This window comes from Pseudoliparis swirei, chromosome 13, assembly GCF_029220125.1.
Source record: "Pseudoliparis swirei isolate HS2019 ecotype Mariana Trench chromosome 13, NWPU_hadal_v1, whole genome shotgun sequence".
Taxonomy (NCBI): Eukaryota; Metazoa; Chordata; class Actinopteri; order Perciformes; family Liparidae; genus Pseudoliparis; species Pseudoliparis swirei.
The window spans coordinates 5418704-5440624 of NC_079400.1; the positions used below are offsets into that span (position 1 = coordinate 5418704).

General features: G+C 41.1%; 2 protein-coding genes across 2 annotated transcripts in view; both read right to left on the reverse strand.

The window, feature by feature from the left end:
- LOC130203160 (disks large homolog 5-like) overlaps positions 1–8402 on the reverse strand; it is a 31647-nt gene extending 23245 nt beyond the window's left edge. Inside the window, 4 exon segments of the mRNA XM_056429075.1 lie at positions 1469–1612; positions 1986–2139; positions 2830–2898; positions 7702–8402. Of these exon segments, the coding sequence (XP_056285050.1) occupies positions 1469–1612; positions 1986–2139; positions 2830–2898; positions 7702–7999 (665 nt within the window). The 5' untranslated portion in view covers positions 8000–8402.
- Positions 8403–13681: 5279 nt separating this feature from the next.
- LOC130203720 (annexin A4-like) lies at positions 13682–21819 on the reverse strand. Its single transcript, XM_056430097.1, has 15 exons — positions 21734–21819; positions 18683–19112; positions 18545–18582; positions 18228–18371; positions 18044–18131; positions 17832–17926; positions 17569–17682; positions 17289–17379; positions 17015–17094; positions 16820–16876; positions 16623–16716; positions 16349–16444; positions 15404–15462; positions 15152–15274; positions 13682–15053 (listed from the first exon to the last, which is right to left on the reverse strand). Exons 2-15 carry the CDS (start codon positions 19101–19103, stop codon positions 14994–14996), a joined length of 1560 nt encoding a protein of 519 aa, XP_056286072.1. The 5' UTR covers positions 19104–19112; positions 21734–21819; the 3' UTR covers positions 13682–14993.
- Between the last annotated feature and the right edge of the window lie 102 nt (positions 21820–21921).

A 21921-nucleotide genomic window follows, 5' to 3' on the forward strand; every position in this document is an offset into this window, starting at 1 on the left:
TTACGCTAGAGAACGTCACAGAAATATGTTTAAAAAATGCCCATCACATCCAAGGTGACAACTTCAGGTTGCATGTTGGAACGACCGTCCAAAACCTAAATAAACATATAAGTTAGTTGCAGACCTAAAAATATTCTGATAAGTTTGCTCTTTGTTAAGAAAAACGTAAAAGGCATATGCAAATAAAAACATTATATTATCTAAAGAATGTCAAAGGGGGTCACCAAACAGTTAGGATGGCTCCTCTAAAAGTTTGAAAACATAATTCGGTATTAAGTCAGGTTTTTTTTCATTAATGCATTTCTAAAACAATACATAAAATAGGAAACTGCACAAAGACAATGGCGTCGATTTTCCTGAAACTGGTACATGGTGCATGATTCTCGGCCTGCAGGCTCTTGGTTTGTTCGAAATTAAGTTTCTGCTCACATTCATGCCAACAGTTTTTTTATATATGAACTTGAAGTGTCTTTTAATGCCTAGTGTCATTCTAGCAGATGAAATAAATAAACATGGGCTACAACCATAGACAAGTAGAAGCTAACTCCGGGTTTCTAGCAAGCCGTTTGTTGGGGAAAGCTACTCTGAAGCACTCTGGTTGTTATGCAATATTTATTTCCAACTTAGGTATTCAGGTCAAATATTTCCATGGTCAATATTGATTGTCAAAATATCCCAATTTTTTCTTTAGGCAATTAGTTGTATGCCAGTATAAACAGCATCTTATGCAACACTGCATCCTCCAGAATTACTGTGTGCTAACACTAGTACATGTGAAGCGACTTATGGATCTTAGTTCAATGCACTGGTTGGGCATGAATGTGTTTTTCAATTCAAATGATTGTGTTGAGTGCAGAGACAGAAAGGAGAGTAATGAACAGACTTTCTCCGATGTGAAAACAGGGTCCAGAAGGAGCAGCTTAAAATGGCAATAATCTGTCATCTGCCTGGTTGCATTTAGGGCCAGATGTTGGCTCCCTACAGTTTGGAGACAGTATGGCATCATTAAATCACACAAGTGGACCGGCCTCCCTTACACATCGACTCGGCACGGCGTATTTCACAGGACATCGAATGCTCTGCTGGTAGAGCATGCCTTGGTATGAACTTTTCAAGAAGGGGATTCCTTCGGGGACATAATTCAGCCTCTGCTCAGAACCGTTGGTCTGAAATGACGACTCACTGCTAAGAAGACAATAAAAACAGCCTTTTTCTAAAACAAATCATAAAGAAGAAATTAAATTGGTGAGGTGGATGAGAGTATTTTTCTCGGCTCAACTCAAAGGCTTCAACCCGATTACTCTCGCAAAAGTAAAATCTGTTCCATGCAATCTGTTGTGAATATGTCGGCGGGAGAACTGAATCCCGGCTAAAACCCTGCAGGCCGAGGGCGAATGCACAGAGCACAAATGCTCCGGTTGTTAAAAACAAATTACAAAAAAGCCCTGGAGTAGAGCTCTCCACTCACTGGTAGAAGTCGGCTTTCTTCACAGCCTCCTCGCACCTCTTCAGGGTGGTGCTGTGCTGGTTCTGCAGGGATTGCAGGTCTGCCATCGCCTTCATGCACTGCAGCTTCAGACGCTCGTAGTCGTGACCCGCTTTTGAGGTTGGTCTATTTCACAGAGAGGGAAGAAAGGAGACAGATGTGTTGAAATCGAGTTTTTAAGATGCCACGTGGGAGGATGAGAGCCGCAAAGAGTGAGATAAAAACATTATGCAAACGTTATGCTCATGGGAAGAAAGGGGGAAAGAGGAGTCATTAAGAGGATAAGCTTCACTCTTGCTTTACATAGTTGAGCATATCTAAAAAACACTTTGCATCACATAAGACCGAACTTCACTTGTCCCTTTGTTGCTTTTTAAAAGCTAAATTTGGCAAAAATGCCTCCATTCACAGAGTGCAGGTGTACACAGGATCACTGCGCTTTTCTGTCAATGTTTGTTTTGGAAAACCTGCAGTTAGGTGCACGAGATCAGAACAGTACCTGCAGTCATCGAAGGTGGTTCCGGGAGAAGAGAGAGCCAGACGTTTGCGTAGTTCGTCCCTCTCGCGGGTCACATGTCTGAGCTGGAACAGAACCGTCTCCATCTTCTCGTTAACCTGGTGGCCGTCCATGTGAGCGGGCGGAGGGGAGGAGGCTTGACCGGGCGTACCTGTGCGAGTCAGCATGTCACTCGTGGCGTGTGCCATTTGAAAAGCTCAAACGATGCGCTCAATATATTTTTCTTCAATGCCCAATCAAGCTAATAACTTAAAGTGTACACACAACTATAGTCCATGTTATTTTTCTTTCAGCGTTTTACTTAAAACACGCGGCCTCGAAAGACGAAATGAAAACACGAACAAGAGACTACTTTACTGGCAAGACTCAAGATCCTCAGGCTGAACTTACTTTGTGTAAATATTAACCAATCACAAGCTCTTTGTGGCAGTTACTGGACCAAAACTCCATACAAAGAAAAAAAACCACCGTATCTTACTTTATATCGCTCAGATTTTTGCAGCCAAATCTCCCCCATTGGACGACTCATTAACCTCAAAATGTATAAACACATTACACAGAAACTCCTCCATTGATACAAAAGCTTAATTTCTCTTTTAGAGAATGACTAAATGTAACAGGTCTGTGTGTGTGTGTGTGGAGGTTTTCTAAATCCGTCTCACATCTGTGTAATCACTTGCATGTGCTCTGTGTCTAAACAGGCAGCAATTACGGACTATTATTTGACAGACACTCAAAACACTTCTCTTTTTTTCACCCCAGGAAGATAATGTTTTTTATTTCGGACATTTCTACACCTGAACACCACCATGAGCGCCACACTCACCTAAGCTGCTGAGAGAGCTGCTGCTCTCCGAGTCCGACGGCATGGTGGACAAGATGCTGGAAGTGGAACCTGCGAGACGAACAAAACATCAAAGTCAGTTTTGAGGGAACTCGACCGCGTCTGCGTTATAGTCAGATGATCTGCAGCATTGTGTGGTACAGCAAAGCTGTGGAGCTTGGGTTACATTCGGGGGCCTTCACTGAAAAAAATAATAAAGGCCAGCTGAAGGCATAATAAGGTGGGACTTTCCCCAACTTGGGGTGACGACGCTGTGGGCTGACAGCAGAGTGGGGCTAATTATCAGTCGGGCAGGGAGCTTGAATACTGACGAGCCAGGGCCCCAAAGAGGCTGCAGCCTCAGAGTGTCTCCTTTATCTCCTCTGACATCACAACGTCCCCCCCCCCCCCCGTGAAAGCCCCTTCTTTTATAGCCTACAGTGATTCATAATTTGTCATTAGTATTGTGTATGCATATATATTTTACTTTGTATACTTCTTGTATATATCTATATCTTTCATCCCTGTTTTTTATATTTTGTTTTAGATTTGATTCTTGTGTGTTTAGTTTATTGGTGCTGCTACTGTTACGACAAATTTCCCCTTGGGGATTAATAAAGTATATATCTAGCTATAATTAACTATAAAGAAAGAACGCCTCAGTACAACACTGGAAGTATTATGGAGAATATCAATATTATAAAAATAAAAAAACATAATTGTAACTCCTGAAAAGAATATAAAAAGAAAAAGAAAAAAGGTACATCAATGGTAACAGTATCGATTATTCAATTATAGCCACGTAGAATTTCTGTGCGTTTAAAGCATCTTTTCGATGACACTCCGCACAACAAACAAAAAGTGTTTATGAAAACAAAAACAAAAAAAAGACCATGATGGATGTATTGTGATTGGAAGTCTTAAATATTGCCATCAGCTGCACAAATCCAATATTGATTGGGCTACAGTTCACAAACTTCACATACATTTACAAATATACATAAAAACTATAAAATGTCAGAAACTGTAAAAAAGAACCGATTACAATTTTCCAGAACCAAAAGAGGGGGGGGGGGGGGGAATGAGTAAATCCTCAATTGTTAGCAGAGGAAACCAGAATGTTTGACTTAAAGAACAGACTGTCAAACGTGTAGTATATTAATGTTTGTACTTTTTTGGTTGACAAGTTCCAACTCTACACCCAACCATTAACTCTTTCCATCAAATGTGAAGCTAGTCAGCACCTCCACACAGTTTCCACCTTTTAAGCACTTCAGGAAAAAGGCTTGAGATGTTTAACAGACTGCACACAAGTGATCAAACAACCAGCAGTGGACATTTACTGAGACCTGACTTGGCTGCGGGAGGAGGAGGAGCAGCTTACAGTTCAGTTAAACCAGCCATGATGTAAAGTCTAGCGCTCCACTGGGAGCGAGAGCATGACAAACGAGTCTATTTACCCACGTCCCAGTACTCTAAATCAATCCCTATCTGGAGGAGTTCCCACTACCTAAATGAGACTAGGAGTTTGATTAAGACTGGACGGAGCCCAGCTAACATGGCTCACCCCTCTTTTTCCCAGCAAAGGAGTGAAAGGGGAAAAAAAAGAAAGAAAAAAAAAAGACTGATGTGCCTCAGGAACCGTGGCATCCCATGGATCAAGCTCCCTTTGTTCTCCCTCGAGCTTAAATTTCCCATGACTCTGTTTGAGCAGACAGTGGCTCAATGGGCAAGGTTCACCGTGTCATCGCTCACTTTTTCTGCCCGTGTGGAAGTCATGTGACCTCGCTGAAGTCTGACCCTCACCCCTCAAGTATCTCATTTAGGTTGATCTCTTGTCCAAAGGTCACAGACAAACTGTGTGCATATTCTGAACGAGGTTAAAACCTTTATCTCAAAGCAAAAAAACAGGAACAGCAACACTAGGAGCTGATATCATCTGAAGATCACATCTGCTGGTCCAACTAAATACTGTCCATGGTCAGATCCGACAGGAAGTGAAATGTAATTTAGGATTTTTATTGTGCTAGTCCACATTTTATCTGTATTGATAATACATGTGTGCTTCTGAATTAATATATTAATTAACCTAAAAGCATCCAGTGTTCCCATTTTCTAAGTTATATCAACTCGATGTTCATATGGAAATTACCCATTTACTGTACTGCACAATTTAGCCACCTCTTCTTTTCTTGCTGTAATGTTTTAAAGAGATGACTGAGGCAATTTATCAGATTTTATGCAACTCCCTCTGGAGAACACACAAACAAACACACACTCTCTCTCTCTGACTTCCCGTTTAACAACTATTGCGTGGCAATGAAGTTTGGTGCAGACACCGACGGTGCCAAGATAAATAATTGTCATGGTTCAGAGTGAAATCCAGAGTTGCTAGCAAGATAGAGATAGATACTTTATTAATCCCCAAGGGGAAATTTGTCGTAGCAGCACCAATAAACTAAACACACGAGAATAAAAAATAAAACACGGATGAAAGATAAAGATGTATACAAGAAGTATACAAAGTAAAATATATATGTATATATACAACATATATGCATACACAATACTAATGACTAAAATTAAATAAAATATAAAAAGGCTGTCGACTTGCACCCTCGTACTCTGACAGCTCGTCTAATTCTGCAGAAAAGGGAACCCGTCAGCCTGGATACACACCCTTGTGATTAGATGCCGTCATGCAATTGTTCTTCGAGAAAAGGTGAGGACAATCCGTACACAAAAGGTCTCCAGCCCCGAAGCTATGGTTATACAACACTGCCGGCGATCAGTTTATTGAAAACAAACAATATCCCACATCACAGTGAAAATAGCACGGCTCTGTGATCCTTTCATTCGGCTACATTTAGCATCTCTGTTGTTGGGATCAGAGTACCTGCTGGGGTTACCTAATGAAGCTCTCACTCATTAACATTGTTTTGATTTCAAAGATGATGTCGCTGTTTTTCCCCTGGGATTCTGGGTAACTGGGGAGTAGCTCGATCAGGCCTGAGCACACCATTTGAAGACATAGGCTGTGACTAGCTCCTGTTTTCCTGGGGAAAGGCCCTTCTTTTGGCTGTGCAGTGGAGGAACCTGTCTGCCCAGTCGCAGAAAGCAGCTCAGCCCATTTGTATCCTGTGTGACTGCCAACAGGGAGCTGCAGACTGCGGAGAGCAGCCCAACTCATATTCATGTGTGCAGGCCTCTGCCGCAGCAGGAAGCCTATCGGTGCCATGTGTTAGACTCGCTGCACCATTGTGAAATGCAGCGCAAAAACGAAAAAGCTTAGAAAAATAGACTCAGTCTGCAGCTTCAGAGCTCTCATAAATAATGAGGAAAGAGTAAATGCATAATTAACACCTCGCCGAGTACAACGCAATAGCCGAGCGTGAGCAAAGTAACTAGCAATGCAAATAATGCTTTTGAAATACAAAAGGTGTGCTGAACAAGAAACATGTACACTACTGCTGAATATTACATTTATTGATATATATATATATATAAGTATTTGGATATTGTGAGCAGCTTTTCACTCTGAATTTGATGATATATTTTTCACCATTATGAACACAGTATTTATCAGTATATATTTAGAGGTATTCATTGCGGAGTAGGAGAGGGTGGTGTAACTTTACACGCAAACAGAGGGAAATAATAACACTCATATTACTATGAACAAACTTCAGAGAAGGGCAAATGCATCACAAAAGGATTAGACAGGAGGCCGAGAAACGCCTCATCTGCAAGATGATCGTTTCCATGTCTAGTGCTGAAATACAAATACATAATGAAGTTAATTGATTCAGATACGATTGACGAGAGTTGTAATGATGAATTAAACTAACTTTGAGTGACTGAGAACTTTTGCTGATGCAGTTTCTCAATTAAGGATTTGCAGTAGTCTCAGTCCGATGTGATGGTGAACTGAATCCTTGTGTTTTGGTCTGTTGTCCAGGCTAAATAAGCCATTTGAAAACATCCCCTTGGGCTGTGGGATAATTAGATTGGAAGCTTTTCTCACTATTCCTAGAGCAAACGATTAAATCAAAAATATGAAAATCGGCAGACAAATTGCTAATGAACGTAATTGTTAGTTGCAGCCTGACAAACAAAGCAAGCATATTAACTTGGGCTCTGGGATTTGTGATGAACATGTTTCAAGATATATATATATATAAATATAGTTACTATTATTATTTTTTTATAGAGCAAACAGTCATTAAATTAATACAAAAGTCATTTATAGATTTCTAAAAACAAAAATCTTAATTGCAGTTATTTTTCTATCGAGACATAAATGAAACAATCGACACTATATATTCTGCCTTTATAATATATGTGCATTCACACACATGTCATTATTTACTCATTCATTTGACTTTGACAGAGTTATTGATTCACACACAACGTCAGGCAGTTCTGCAGTCACTACATTGATTGTTTGAGTCTTTTTAGGTCCATTAAATACTTTCACAAAAGGGCTGGCAGGCTGTGCTTTTAGTGACATGGCAAAGGAAACAAGCACAGTAGTGTCAGTGTAAATAAGCATCAGGTCACATGAGAGTGAAGCCCCCTCTCTCACTCTCTACTTGCCCAAAGGAAAAGCCATGCCCTTCATCAAGTTGTCATATGGTCAATACAACTAATGGTGGTGAGATCACGACCAGAGCAGAATCGAACCCAGGTTGGACCATTTTCTAAACACACACACACACACAAAAGACACACGTTCTCTAAACACACCACCCATACGGCTACACATGCTTCCGCAATAATCTACTTGTAACCATGCTTTTTCCCTTCAGGCTCGACAATGCACTGCTTCATTGTTATGTTACGTGTCAGATAGCTGGTATATACTCTGCTTCTTACCGGTGGTGTGATCCACTGGTCCGGTGCCATTCAGCAGCACGGAGTGCAGGTGAGGGTGCAGCTTCTCCAGGGCCGTGCAAAACTCCGCGAAATGGTCTCTGTCCTTACTCATGAGTATCTTCAGGAGGAGGTCCACTTTCTCCGAGTCGCTGGAGCAGTTGTGTCCCAGCTCGTAGCGTTCAGACTGGCTGAGGGTCCCGCAGCGAGCCAAAACATCCACAACTCGGTCCGCGTCTGTTAACGAGTCCACTAAGTTCTGGTAACATTTCTCCAACAACTCTTTATGCTTGGGCTCCATCTCTGAATCGCTCCGCTTCGGGTTGAACCTAAAATCCGCTTCGGGGACGAAACCCAACGTCTTTACGTAGCTGGTCGTCAACTTCACTTCGCACTACTGTCGTAACTCGCTGAAAGTATCCCGGTCGACCCAGTCGAGACGGCTTTCAACCCGAATTGAAGGACACACAAGAAGTAGCCATATTTGTTGCCCAAGGCTGTTGACTACACGAAGATGACAACACATTTTCCCAACCACCGCTCCGTCCTTCCCGACAAAAAAAAAAAAAAAACCGAGAAAGAGAGAGAGAGAGACTTCGCTGCCTTTTTCAGTTCCGCTGCGCACACGTTACGGACACATTGTCGTCCCCCCGAAATGAAGTTATTTCGACATGTTGAAAAGTATAAAAACACAACTCTCGGAGCCTCTCCCCCTGTATCAGCCGACAGACTCCGCCATGTCTTGCCGCTCCAGCAGCTGTAGCTCTGTGCCAATCACATTTCCGTGCAATGGACATTTAAGGTAAACGGAGGCGGGGCTTAGTTTGCAGACGCACCTGGCTCTCCCGCCCTTTAATTCACATTTCGAAAGCTATTATGCGGTGATCATACTTCCTCGGTGCGGGGTGTAACTATATGTCCTGAAGTAGGCTACTGTGCGCTACTGAATAGAAAGGTGCGGTGTTTCTACTCGACTACTGTATTTCCACGTTAAACCCGTCCACCGCAGTTCAGAGACATATGTTGTACTTGTTCCTCCACTGTGTATCTGACAGCTTTAGTAAGTGTAGTTGAGTGCAGCTTATTGATGCAAAGTATATAAATCAACTAAGATATTATTGTATTGTTATAGACCGTGATATATATTGTTTGAAGCAGAACTGCAACAAGTTCTGTGGATAATTTGAAGTAACTGGGTGATGTTATATCTACCCATATTCCAGAGAAAGCATGTTTCTACAACCGATATCTTCAAAACTAATTTACACTAAACAATCTAGACTAATAAAGAGCACTACAGGTAAGAGGAAATAATATGTTATGTGGTGTGCACTGTGCCTTTAAGATATATGTATATATTATATTTACAATTAACCACATCACAAATTGTAATCCAATGATATAATATTTATGTTTTTGAAATGGGCCATTCTATATAATGAGTACTTTTACTCTGGGTAATGTAAATATATGTTATTAGAAATACTTTTGAACTATTGTTAAATATAGAACAATTGTTGTGAACCAATGCTCACGAGTGTGGAAAATGAAACTAATAGAGTATGCAGTTGTATACATATTACAGCATTATAAAGCATGCAATTATTAATTTGGTTTTAGCCTCACACAGCTTCATTTGTTCACCAATTAGGCTAGATATAATTTAACTATAGGAGAAATCCGGGAGCTTTTACTTCATGATTTGATCTCTTCTCAGAGCAGATTATACCTCCAGATGGTATAGTAGTTGCCTGTTTCTCATCTGGATTGTCCCCCGACACATCTGCCAGCTCTGTGAGCTTTCTTCTGCTCCACATTATCCATCAGATCTCTCAGAAAGGCTGACGTCACATATCCTTAATAAGAAACAAATGATCTAAATGCAGAGCTGGACTGCAGAGAAGCTGCATCTGGGCATCTTTGAGCTCGTTTACCATAATTGCTGACAGTGCTCTGTGTTAGGGCTTTAATGTATTCAGTGTATATCCTTTATGAGGATTGTGACTCATCCGGAGCTAGCTGGTGCACACAGGGCCTGGCTTTAAAGCTTAATGCCGAACACACTGTGCCTAAATATTTACACCCCACTGAAGTTTAGCACAGCTTAACAATGAAAGTGTTTATGTAACAACTCAACTCATTTCTGTTTTCCTGCAGGGGAAATCCATTTCGCTCTCACCAAGAACGAACTGGAATGTTTATGAATTATGTAAACCATCACACGAGATTGAAACGAGGGGCTCTCACACCCAAAACGCCTCAAACGCATGCGGTCAAAACATTAAGACCTTTATATAGTCATGTGTTACTTCTTAGAATTCGCTACTCTTCCTCAGCTGGATGTCTGCAGATACAAATAAAAGGAACATTTGGAAGAGTTTTATTTTGCTATATTGTCAAATATCACATGATGGAGCTCAAGCCGTGCAGGCTGCAGCTCTGCAGGCTGGATTGTGATATCTGCTGCTGCATCTCATTATGTGTTGTTCATCTAATCCCCGGGTTTGTAATTTGTTTATACGCACTCATGAAGTTTAATGCGGGATTATATCCGTGGCAACCAAATGTCTCCTAAACGCACATTCCTCATTGGACGGCTGGAGAAAATCCACCGCAAATAAACAATTTGGTTAATGCTTACTTTTACTGATTGTTTATGAGACAGTATTAACATTATAGGCTTGTGATGGATATGTGAATTAAGATAAAACATGGACTAATCTCAATAGATTTACAAAACTAGATATAATCTTTCAGATTATGGTTGAATCTACCAGTTGTCAAAATGCTTCATTTAAGTTGTGTTAGTAGTTTTCTTCAAATTTACCAAATAAAAACAAGAACATTACAGATAAAGCATGGACCATTTGGTATCAAAGTATTTAAAGAACTCTCATGTCTATATTTTTTACTCTGTCTATATTTAATATTTTTATATTTAATTACTCTGTCTATATTAAATATTTCTATATTTAATTTAACTTTACACTGCAGTCATTAGTATTGTATTGTGTATGCATATATGTTGTATATATATATATATACATATATATTTTATTTTGTATTTTACTTTGTATACTTTGCAGTCATTGTATTATATTTGTTTGTGTGTGTGTATATATATATATATATATATATATATACTAGGGCTGTGAAACGATTAAAAATTTTAATCGGGTTAATCACAGGTTTTTGTGGATTAATCATGATTAATCACATATTACCGATATTCTCGGTATATTTTGTGAGAACATAGAGATTTATGACAAAAGACGGATATATACATTTATACATTCTTCTATACAATGGTGCTGCAACTCAGCAGTTATTTAGCAGTTTTCTTCCATATGGAACATTAATACATCTTCATCCTAAACAGAATGTTAAACCCTCCTGTTAGCTTTCGGGTCAATTTGACCCCATTCAATGTTTAATGTCGGTGTTCTTTGGGGTCAATTTGACCCCAGGCTGTTTTTCACTGTGTCAAACATATAAGAAATATCAACTTTTTTATTTATTTAAAGGGCTATTTAGGTTGTCAACAAACAAACATAAAGTACCTCACACTTAAACTTGGGAAGCAATATTAATTCTAATAATTTTCTGGAGGTTTTAATTGCTGGGGTCAAATTGACCCCGAGGGTAAAATATGTTAGTAAATGTAAAGGTAACAGGAGGGTTAAACAGAAAATGTTTCTCTTGTTTGTCAACCATTAACTCCACCATGATACAATCTGAAGGCCTCTAGTCTTCCTCTAGCAGCTGCTGAGGCAAACTGACTGTGTGGGTTTTCTTCATGAACTGGGCCGTGATGAAAGGGACGGCGGGGACACCGCTGCAAAGCTGAAACCTCACCGGCCCGGACACGGACAGGTGGACAGATTGACAAGTGACTTTTTTTTGCTCGGTCCCGATGCGCGCGCACGGAGCTCTGCGGCGCGTGAGACGGAGATCGATAAGTGTTAACGCAACGCGAAGAGACAGAAATGACATGCTGCTGTGGAGATACGATCAACAACAGACGTTTAGTTTAATAAAAGAACTAGAATGGGCACTCGGTAGAGCGCATACCTTCGCATATCACAAGATTGGGCATTGAATTATGAACATTTTGGCATTAGTTGCATGCCAATTGGACAAAAATGTATCGTGCTATGGTAAAAAAAGAGTTTGACCTTTCCATGACCTTGACCTTTGACCCGATTGATCCCAAAATCTAATCAAATGGTCCCCGGATAATAAACAATCATCCCACCAAATTTCATGCAATTCAAGAACATTTTGACCTGTTCATGACCTTGACCTTTGACCCGATCGATCCCAAAATCGAATCAACTGGTCCCCGGATAATAAAAAATCATCCCACCAAATTTCATGCGATTCGGTTCAATACCGACACTACGCCGCGATCGACTGGCAGGTCGCGATCGACGTGTTGAGACCCTGATCTACAGGAAGTAAAAGTCGTAACAAGGTTTCCGGAGGTGAACCTGCGGAAGGATCATTACCGATGAACAGACCGTCTGCATGAGAGCGGACAGAGTTCAGATTGAAGTGGTGAATTGGAAGCTCATTTTGCAAGTGACTTTTTTTTCGTCCCGACGACCAACAATAGAAGGATTGGAAGCTCATTCTGAGCATGCGTTAAATGCGTAATAAAAAAAAAACTAGTTAAACCTGTAATTTAATTAACTGAGTTAACGCGTTATTTTTCACAGCACTAATATATACATATACGTTTCATTTTATATACATATACTTCATTTTGTATTTTATATTTTACTTGTATACATCTTTCATCCCTGTTTTTTATATTTTATATTTTATTCTCGTGTGTTTAGTTTATTGGTGCTGCTACTGTGACGACAAATTTCCCCTTGGGGATTAATAAAGTATATATCTATCTATCTATGTGAAACATACAATTGTTATTTTGTTTTGTTATGAGTCACTCAGAATTAAAGAAAAAAAAAAAAAACCTTTATTGAATCATGAAAGGAACGAAAGCTCCGGATGGATGATAAGTGTGAGGGCTAATTTAAAGGCGGACCTTCACAGCTCCAGAGTACCGCCGATGCCAATGACGCAGACAGATGCTTTCCCATCGGCACATGTCGTCTCCAATGCATCCCTTGCATGTGTCCAAGTGTGATCAGGCCCCAGAAAGAGTGCAGCAAGTCCACATGTAAATAATTAAAGGCACTTTTTCTTCTTCTAGAAATCAAGATGAGGGAAGCGTTCCTTTTTGTCTCTGAAAGTAAACGCAAACCAAATGGGAGGACCCACTGGTTCCCTCTCACCCACGATATTTAAAGGAGGTATCACGCAAAGTCTGGGCTCGAGAGAAAATACACAAATACCAACATCAAATATTCATCCCTCTTTGTCCCCCGGCTGGTGGGAGCTTTTCATTTTGAGCGTGTATGAAAAGTAGTGAAGTGAGAAAGGTGTAGAAGTGCAGCCCATCGCAGCCCCTCTGAGGCAGCACTTAAAGGCCAGTGAGCATAACAGAAAGAAGACTTTAGGACATCCGTGTCTCCAACATGGACACTATTTATAGCCTTGAGAAAAGCTCTGTCATATTAATTTTTTTTTTTTTTTCCAATTCAGTTTATTTGTATAGCCCAATTTCACAAATTTGTCTCGGAGTGCTTTACAATCTGTACACAGACATCCTTGTCCCAAAACCTCACATCGGATAAGGAAAAACTCCCAAATAACCCTTCAGGGGAAAAGGAAGAAACCTTCAGGAGAGCAACAGAGGAGGATCCCTCTCCAGGATGGACAGGTGCATATCACTTGAGCTTCATCGCAAACCTGGACATGGTTACCCACTCCTCAGATTATACAGCAAAGCACAGAGACTTCACTTCTTCAAGCCACACTACTCACATCGTGTCATTGTGTGTTGGCTCGGAGCAGAACATTCACAGTCAATGTTTCATGCAAAACACATGATCCCATTTCACAAAGACAATCCAGATATGCCAAAAGGTTTTTTTAATGAAATGAGAAGTGGCTGTTTCTGAAACTGGGATGATCACATGGCAAAATGTTTGAAAACTAAAAAGGCATCCATTGAACTTGGAAGGATGGTTGCAAAGTAGACTTTGTGCAATGGATATTCACTTCAAAGCCAAACGTTCAGGCAGCAGATATTAGAAACGACACCTCATGTGATTAAAGAGCCCTCTACTGGCAGTCAAACATATAAACCGGGAAAAGACACGAAAAAGTCAACAAAATGATGCAAAATTAACAATAGAAGGATTTCTGCATTTCTACAATCGTGCATGTATAATTATAGATTATTGGCAAGATAAACCACAGTGAAACTTCCACTAGCTCACAACATTTTACATGGCAGCCCTGATAAAAAGGCACAACATGATCCGTCCTCAGGCTTTGGCTTTTCAGAAAGAGAACATTGTCCGTTGATGACAAACAATGATTGGAAAGGTTTACACTTCATGAACAGCAGATTTTTTTGTAAAGCTGATATAAGGCAAAAAGCTAAATTGCATAGACTTGCAAGCAGGAGTACAATTATAGTTAGTTAACATGGACACAGAAGAACCTTTTTGCAGAATGTTATTCTTACAATAAAAAAAACCCTGGAATTTAATTGTGGCTTGTTTAATAAGTATTACTTTATTACATCTATTCTGTGTGTGATTAAGTCAAACATCATTTGCTAAAACTTGCAAAAGTGTCACGCAACTTTGCGTCTCGTAACTTGCCCACAATTGAAATGCTTGGCGGTGAGGTAAACGTTACCAGAGTTAGACAGATGTATTGCATTAATAAAGTAATTCGCTCAATAAATTCTTGTATATGTACTTTGAAGATTAGATGAACGAGACACTCGCCTTGTTCCGTATCTTACGTTTTTCTGAAACTCTATTCCTCTTGCAATTACGGGTTTCTTTTAATGACAATTATAGTTTAGCAGTTTGTTGGATATTTTAAATACTATTCTACAATATAGTTAGTATAGATATATTATATAGTTAACATCTTACTCAAGTACAAGATTTTAAAGCTATCTATTGTATCTTAAAAAAAAACTTCATATGAATATATATGTACTATTTGGCAAAACACTTACTACATACACACCAGCACAAATCTATCATTTGAATCATACTGAAGAGAATACAAAAGAAATAATGACTGATTGTTGCCAAAGGAATACTAACATAAACTGCATGCATCAGAGGCGATATATGGTCCTCGAACATTATTTCAGTGTGGACATACATTTTGTCCGTATGTGGGGTTATCTTCCTCTCCTTTTAGTCGTTACCTCCACATAGCTTCAGCAGCAGATTCTTGTAATCCCCGGAGGTATCACCCTGAAAAACGACGCATAATCAACACGGTTTTCTAAATATGTTCATGAAATGGAAAAAAACGCTGTGATTGTCAGCGTAACATGGTTAGTGGGACTTACTGAGATGTGATTGTACAGGGATTTCCCGTATGTCTTCACATAGGCCTGTCTGATGTCCAACATATCCACCTCACAGCGGGTCACCATGATGCGGACGAGGGTTTGGTCCTTGGTCCCGGCTCCCTGTCGACACAACACAACGCGACACTCTATTGACTGCAGCGGTGACGTCTTCTCCTCAGACTCCCCACAACAATGTCAGCGCAGGGAACGGTTGGCTTGTGACAATTAGGATACAGTGCGACGCTGTACCTGCATGGCTTTGTGGAGCCTTTCTGCAAAGTAGGCCGGAGTGTTCTTGATGCATTTCACTAGGGAAAAGGAGAAGATGTAAACAGATGAGTCTTAAATGAAACTGAAACCCCAGACATGTGTTACACTTTGTTTTTACGAAGGGGACAATATACAACAGCTGCTGTAAAGAGGTTCATGATAATACAAGAATAGTCAAAAGCTGATGGCTTGATGTTGACAACGTAAGATACTGACGCTGTCCATTCAAACTCAGTGCAGTCATAATGACTACACCAGAGAAAGAGGGGTGTGTATATGTTGTTACCTCTGCCAAAAGGTTTTGCTCTCAGCCCTATTTTTCTTTTGTTCATGAGCTTTTTAGTTGGCAGCATTATTGCAAACAATTATATTTTCTCCAAAACTCTTTTGTACCCCTCCAACTACATTTTCTCATCTAATCTTCACTACATTCAAGACTTAACAATAAGAAGGACCACAAATATATTAAAAGATATTGTGGTCTGGTTTCCTGGGATTGGTTGCCAACTCCTTTGAGATGTGGCCCATTTGAAGTTACTTCAATTGCATTGCGCAACGGCAACCAAATCATTCGTTCTTCTGATTGCACATCTGCACAAACATAATAGAAAATCGCTTGGGTTTTTAAATCAGATTTGATGCAATAGCTGTATTCTGATGCAGCCGTTGTGGTTGTCAACATGTTCCACTTTTTAAAATAACCCATTTAGAGTTTGCTTTTGGTCAATCATCAAGTATTAAAAAAGGTATTTAGGTCAAACGGCCGGCAGTTTGCATCAGCGCGATAATTTGAGTCCTTCCTGGAAAACCAGTCCAAACACACATCCCGACGAATGGCTTCAATATATACTTAAAGCGCCAACATGTTTTTGGAAAGCCACTTCAGTTAGGTTGAGGTTTGGAAAAGAGTCCAAAAGAACGTACCCACGGCCACCATGCCAGACTCCACATTGCCAGACATTTCCCTGCAGATGCTCTTCTCAATGTCTCTCCCACACATCTGCTGGTACTCCTTGAAGACTAATTAAAGACAAGAATCACAGGCGCAAGCAACAGTAAGTCTTAATATTTGAAAACATGTGTGAAATGTGTGTCAAAAAGGTCAACATGTGTGGTTATGACAATGGAACAACAGAAGGCATGTGGTGAACTTTGATAGAGGATGGGAAGTCGTCGAGCAACGTTTGAAATTACACACCTGCTTGAAGGTGAGGCTTGCTGCGAGCACACAGGATGGCATTAAACTGAGACTCATCAGTTCCGACTTTATTTTCACCGGCCGCATACAGTTTCTGCCGCCCACACAGACGCACACAAATTCAACAAGGAACATGATCAGACTTGCTTATTTCCTTCCAAGATTTTCACAAAGGCAAACCAACTTGAAACCAGTACCTGAGCATCCTGTTTGGCTTGGGAGACGTCGACAGTCGGCCTTTCATCGCGATTTCCCTACATAGTGAAAGGCGTGGCGTGTTTAATAATACATTCACGGCCGGAGTACAGTGACAGTCAAAACTTAAAAGGTTCACATGAGCTGAAATCTGTTGAGACAGACTATGAGTCAGGTGGGAAATGTGCAGCAGCTACCTGACAGAGAGAGACGAGGAGTCTGCGGAAGTGACCGGAGGTGTCGCTGCTGATGGCATCCTCCAGGCTCTTCCCGTACTCTGGAAGGAAGATGTGGCCATTTTGTTAGTATAATACATTCATTTGCATAATATTTGCATTTTGTTGAGGCACTTCTCTTTCGCAATTCATTTTCCAAGCGCAAACAAAAGGGTAGTAGTGCACTACCTACAATCAAATGTGTACTAAAGAATAAAAAATATATATAATTTTAAATCTCAAGTTTAGAACTCACCAGCTTTGTAGATTCTGGTGAATTCAAGAATCTCTGCATTGGAACGTGATGAAAGAATTTCAATCAGACAAGCTTCATCAGTTCCTGCGCCCTGCAAAAGTATAGCAAAGCCTCAGTGGGACACGAACACACACGTCATCAGCCATGACTTGTCTGGCCTTAACATGCATTTAGAGGTTATTTTTGTTCTTATTTTCCAACTACATGATGAGTAACATGCGGTTTGGACTACAACACCAAAATGTAAGCATCAGCTGTGACAACAACTCAAGCTTCCAACCTGTATAGCCCCTCGGAGTTCAGATGCATCAAACATTGCAGAGCTCTGAACCATAGCAAGAACCAGTTTCTCAAAGTTTCCAGTGAGCTCAGACTTCAGATCGTGGAATAAATCCTAGAAGGAAACGCGCACAAATTAAAAACCATGAGCAAACTCAGCCTGGATATAGTTGCAGTACAGAGCCAATGATTAGCAACAGATAACAAAATGAATTTCGACAGTAAAGATAGCAAATAAATCGGAGAAAATATTCCAAAATGTACCTTTCCATAAGTGGTTTTATAGGCTGCTACCATTGGAACCCGCTGCTTGTTGGTACGGCTTCCCAGAAGTTCAGTGATGGCATTTTCATCAGTGCCTGTTAAAAATATTTTTCAATATCAATTATGATGTGGAACAAAAAGTGAGCAAAAAACGATGCTCATCAATGTTAAGTGACATCGCTTGAGTTGAGTTTAAAACATATATTACTGACCAAAGCCCTTCATAGCTTTGCGAAGAACCTCAACATCTCTCAGTGGATCAGCGCCAGGAAAGTCTTTCAAAGTGCCTCTGTACCCTTTCTATGAAAAATAAATGAATAAAAACATGAGCAGATAAAACGCTGCACAATAGTTCGATTGGAACATAGTTCGAGGGTGAAGATGAATGCATCTTACAGAAATGGCAGGTGCCTGAGGGTTGGACGGAACTCCACTTCCATATCCAGGCATTGAGGGGGTATTAGCGGGGGCTCCGGGGTAGTTTGGCATGGGCTGGCCTGGGGCGGGGCCCCCTGGGTATCCCTGCTGAGCTCCTCCTGGCTGCAAACAGAGAACAGCTGTAAGTGCTAGGCCCGTGAGGATATAAAGAACAAACACGGTTTACGTAGGCGATACAGTGGTTTCAGCAAACAACAGATCCAGAGGAAGTCAGTCCATATGTTATTAGTAATGTGGCACTGCTGCGGTTTAGAGGGAGATAAGAATATGTGTACCGCTCCTTGGCCGCCTGGTGCTGCACCCCAGCCTCCACCTGCAAAGAAGATATTGACATAACATTAAAAAAAGGCAATGTATTTAAAAGAACAAGTCTGAAAAGCTTAACAATTCAAAAGACTATCTTGGCGCCTCACCTCCTGGAGGCATGGAAGGATAGCCTCCAGCTCCTGCCTGAGGAGGGAAGCCTCCAGCTGGGGCAGGGTAACCTCCGGGCTGGGAAGGATAGCCCCCTGCGGCTTGAGGGTAACCGCCCGCTGCGGGAGGGTATCCGCCAGCCTGAGCTGGGAATCCTCCTGCCTGTTGGGGGTAGCCGCCTGGCTGTTGGGGGTAGCCGCCTGGCTGTTGGGGGTAGCCGCCTGGCTGTTGTGGGTAGCCGCCTGCCTGTGGAGGGTAGCCCCCTGCCTGTGGAGGGTAGCCCCCTGCCTGTGGAGGGTAGCCGCCTGCCTGTGGAGGGTAGCCGCCTGCTTGGGGTGGAAATGCCCCTTGTTGAGGCGGGTAGCCGTCTCCCTGTTGTGGGTATCCACCAGACTGAGGAGGGTATCCTGGGTAGCTCATCTTCAGAATCTAGGGGGTGACATGAAGTTGGAGCTTAATACTGTGACGTATGGGGGTCATCATGCGGCTCCTTTTCCAGGAACCATTAAAAAAGGAACCCAGGCTTTTTATTTATTGTATTTCCTGTTAAATCAGGTTTAAATGTACTTCCTAACACACTCGGTCTCCGTGGGTTTTATGATGTGGTCAGACAAACATGTGTTAAAATCTCCTGTTTAGTTCCTCAAGAAGTTACACAACTATGTGGTCAAAACGGCCAACTGGAAAACACAAAACTGAAAACAATGCAATATCAGCAAAATGCCATAAACAATTGTTTATTTTCAGCCATCCCTTATAAGCATGACCATTTTTTCAGTTCTCTTAATAAATAACAAACTGATACCCAACCCTCTCACCCGGCACCCATCTTAATAAACACTCGAAACTCCTCCCACAGCTTCTGTTAATGAATGCGCTGCAACTTCAGACAAGGTCCTCACTTGAGCCTCTTGCAGATTACATTAACAGGCCGTTTGACCCCATAACTATTATGATCCTTAACACACGATGATGACAGGAGTTAAAGTTTTACTCCAGATTTCTAAAACACGGTAGAATGAAGAGTTGTTGTTGGAAATACACAACTGTGCAGGTGCCTCTGTGTCATCCCATATACAAGCAAAACCCTAATTACAGCTGCAGGTCGGTCAGCTGTACTGAGCGACAATCAAGCACACTGTAAAGACACTTGGTTTACATGCACACTAGGTACTGGTATGAAACCATGTGTTTATTCTTTTTTGTTTTGTTTAAACAAAGCAAGACCTTGAGGCTTTGCAGGACCAGCTCTGTAATGATGTTTTCCTGACAGTGTTACAGAACAAATAGTAAAATGTTTGGGTTTCCAAACACAACTTCTTTAGACTTATTTACAGACAAACAAATGCACCCAGATGTTAAAATTAGGGCTGTGAAAGGGTTACTAGTCAGGGTAAGTGACTTTTTTTCGTCCCGATGTGCGCGCACACGCCGGCATCGGAGCTCTGCGGCGCGCGAGACGGAGATCGGAGTAGTGTTAACGCGACACGTAGAGACAGAAATGACATGCTGCTGTAGAGACGACCAACAACAGACGTATTGGAAGCTCATTCTGCGCATGCGTTAAAAAACAACAACTAATTAATCCTGTAATTTAATCATAACGCGTTATTTTTCACAGCACTAGTTAAAATATGACTAATTTAGAGCTATTAAATGGTTTGTTAGTTTAGATGTAGTTATTCTGAATTCAGAGATGCACCATAGAGCTCTTTAAGCAGACATAAACACACATTGTTAGAGGTGACTTCATGAAGGGTGTGTGATTGTTAAAGGACCCATATTATGCCCATTTTTCCACAAGTTGATATGGTTCCTTGGGGTCTTAATGAAATGTTTGTCACATATTTTGGTCAAAATACCACAAGAATCATTTCAAACAGCACCCTTTTTACCCTGTCAAAAACACCTCCCCACAGATTAACCTGTTTTGAGTGCCTGTTCCTTTAAATGCTAATGAGCCAGCTCCCCCCTCCCCCCTCCACGAGATGCGCTCGCCTAGCTGCTGCCTGCAGATGAAGATAGCGTCGTGCAACCATATCGTTTTGAACCAGAGTCAGACCCTGACCAAGAAGAGGCAGTTTTTTCCCCCCAGCGTTTTTGTGTTGGGAGACATGCCAGATACCCAAATTAACGTATAGAAACACTAAAAAATTGGAATTTTCATAATATGTCCCCTTTAACACGTCTCTGTTGCTTGCCAGTCGTCTCCTTTGGACCACTGTAAACTGGGTCTGCACTGGGGAGGCGTTTAAGTATTATTGGAAAAAACAGTATTTCCACCCCACCACTCATTTTTAAGTAAGGTTATATGAGCAGCACAACGACGGACAGAATAACCATCAGTTAAAGACATTTAACAATTTAGTATTTTGTTTATCGTATTTTTAAAAAAAAGTAACCAATATAATGCCGCATCGCATTTTTGCTTTTATACCCCATGACATGTATATTTTAATCTAGTTTACGTTATACTTCCAGCTCATTTGACACGAATAGCAGTGGAAAGCAGGCTAACATAACACGCTATCACGGGCCTGTGTTTTCTCAACTCGCAGCTAACGTTAGCTGTATATGAACTCTAGGTTTCCACAGTACTATTGCATATAGATAGTAAATAGGCTATACGCCGATAAGATGTGACACCCAATGTTAAACGTCATGCCAACATCTTTGATATCCGAGAATTCGGACCCGCCCTGCGGTCCGTTAACTTTACACACGGACGAATAAGAGGCTGTTTCGTATTTAACATCCGGTGTATACAAATACCGAGAGGTATACGTAACGCTAACACATTATACACAGATACAAGTCGCAGTACGGCATTTAAAAAATGCTTTTATACTAAATTAATAAATAAAAGAGGGATAGTGGGGGGGGGGTTTGTCGTTACATACGAGGCTCATTTCCCACATTCCACACAGATGCCGCTGGATTTTTTTTATTCAAGTATGTAAAAACTTCGTCGTCGCCTGAAACGCGACGTTAAATGCTAATATTTCGCGGCTATTTACAGTCCAAAAAACGTGAGATTTAGAGTTACTTACTGAACTGCTACGTACTTCAGATGCAGGAAGAGACGAACGGAGAGCAGCAGAGAGATTACCCGGAGGTGGGCGGGTCCTCCGCGGAGCTTCCGCCCTGCAGTAAAAACCTTCGCGCGGTTATTATTGTCCTCCCTCCCTACTGTTGACTCATCGGACTGTCACTTTTAGTTTCCACCCCAAGAAGACAT

Excerpts from the sequence above, each read along its gene's own strand:
- LOC130203720 (XM_056430097.1), bottom strand. The coding sequence starts at position 19,103 with ATGAGCTACCCAGGATACCCTCCTCAGTCTGGTGGATACCCACAACAG. Across the intron at positions 18,583-18,682 it reads TCCTTCCATGCCTCCAGGAG|GTGGAGGCTGGGGTGCAGCA; the intron begins GTGAGGCGCCAA and ends TCTTCTTTGCAG. Across the intron at positions 18,132-18,227 it reads CTCAGGCACCTGCCATTTCT|AAAGGGTACAGAGGCACTTT; the intron begins GTAAGATGCATT and ends TATTTTTCATAG.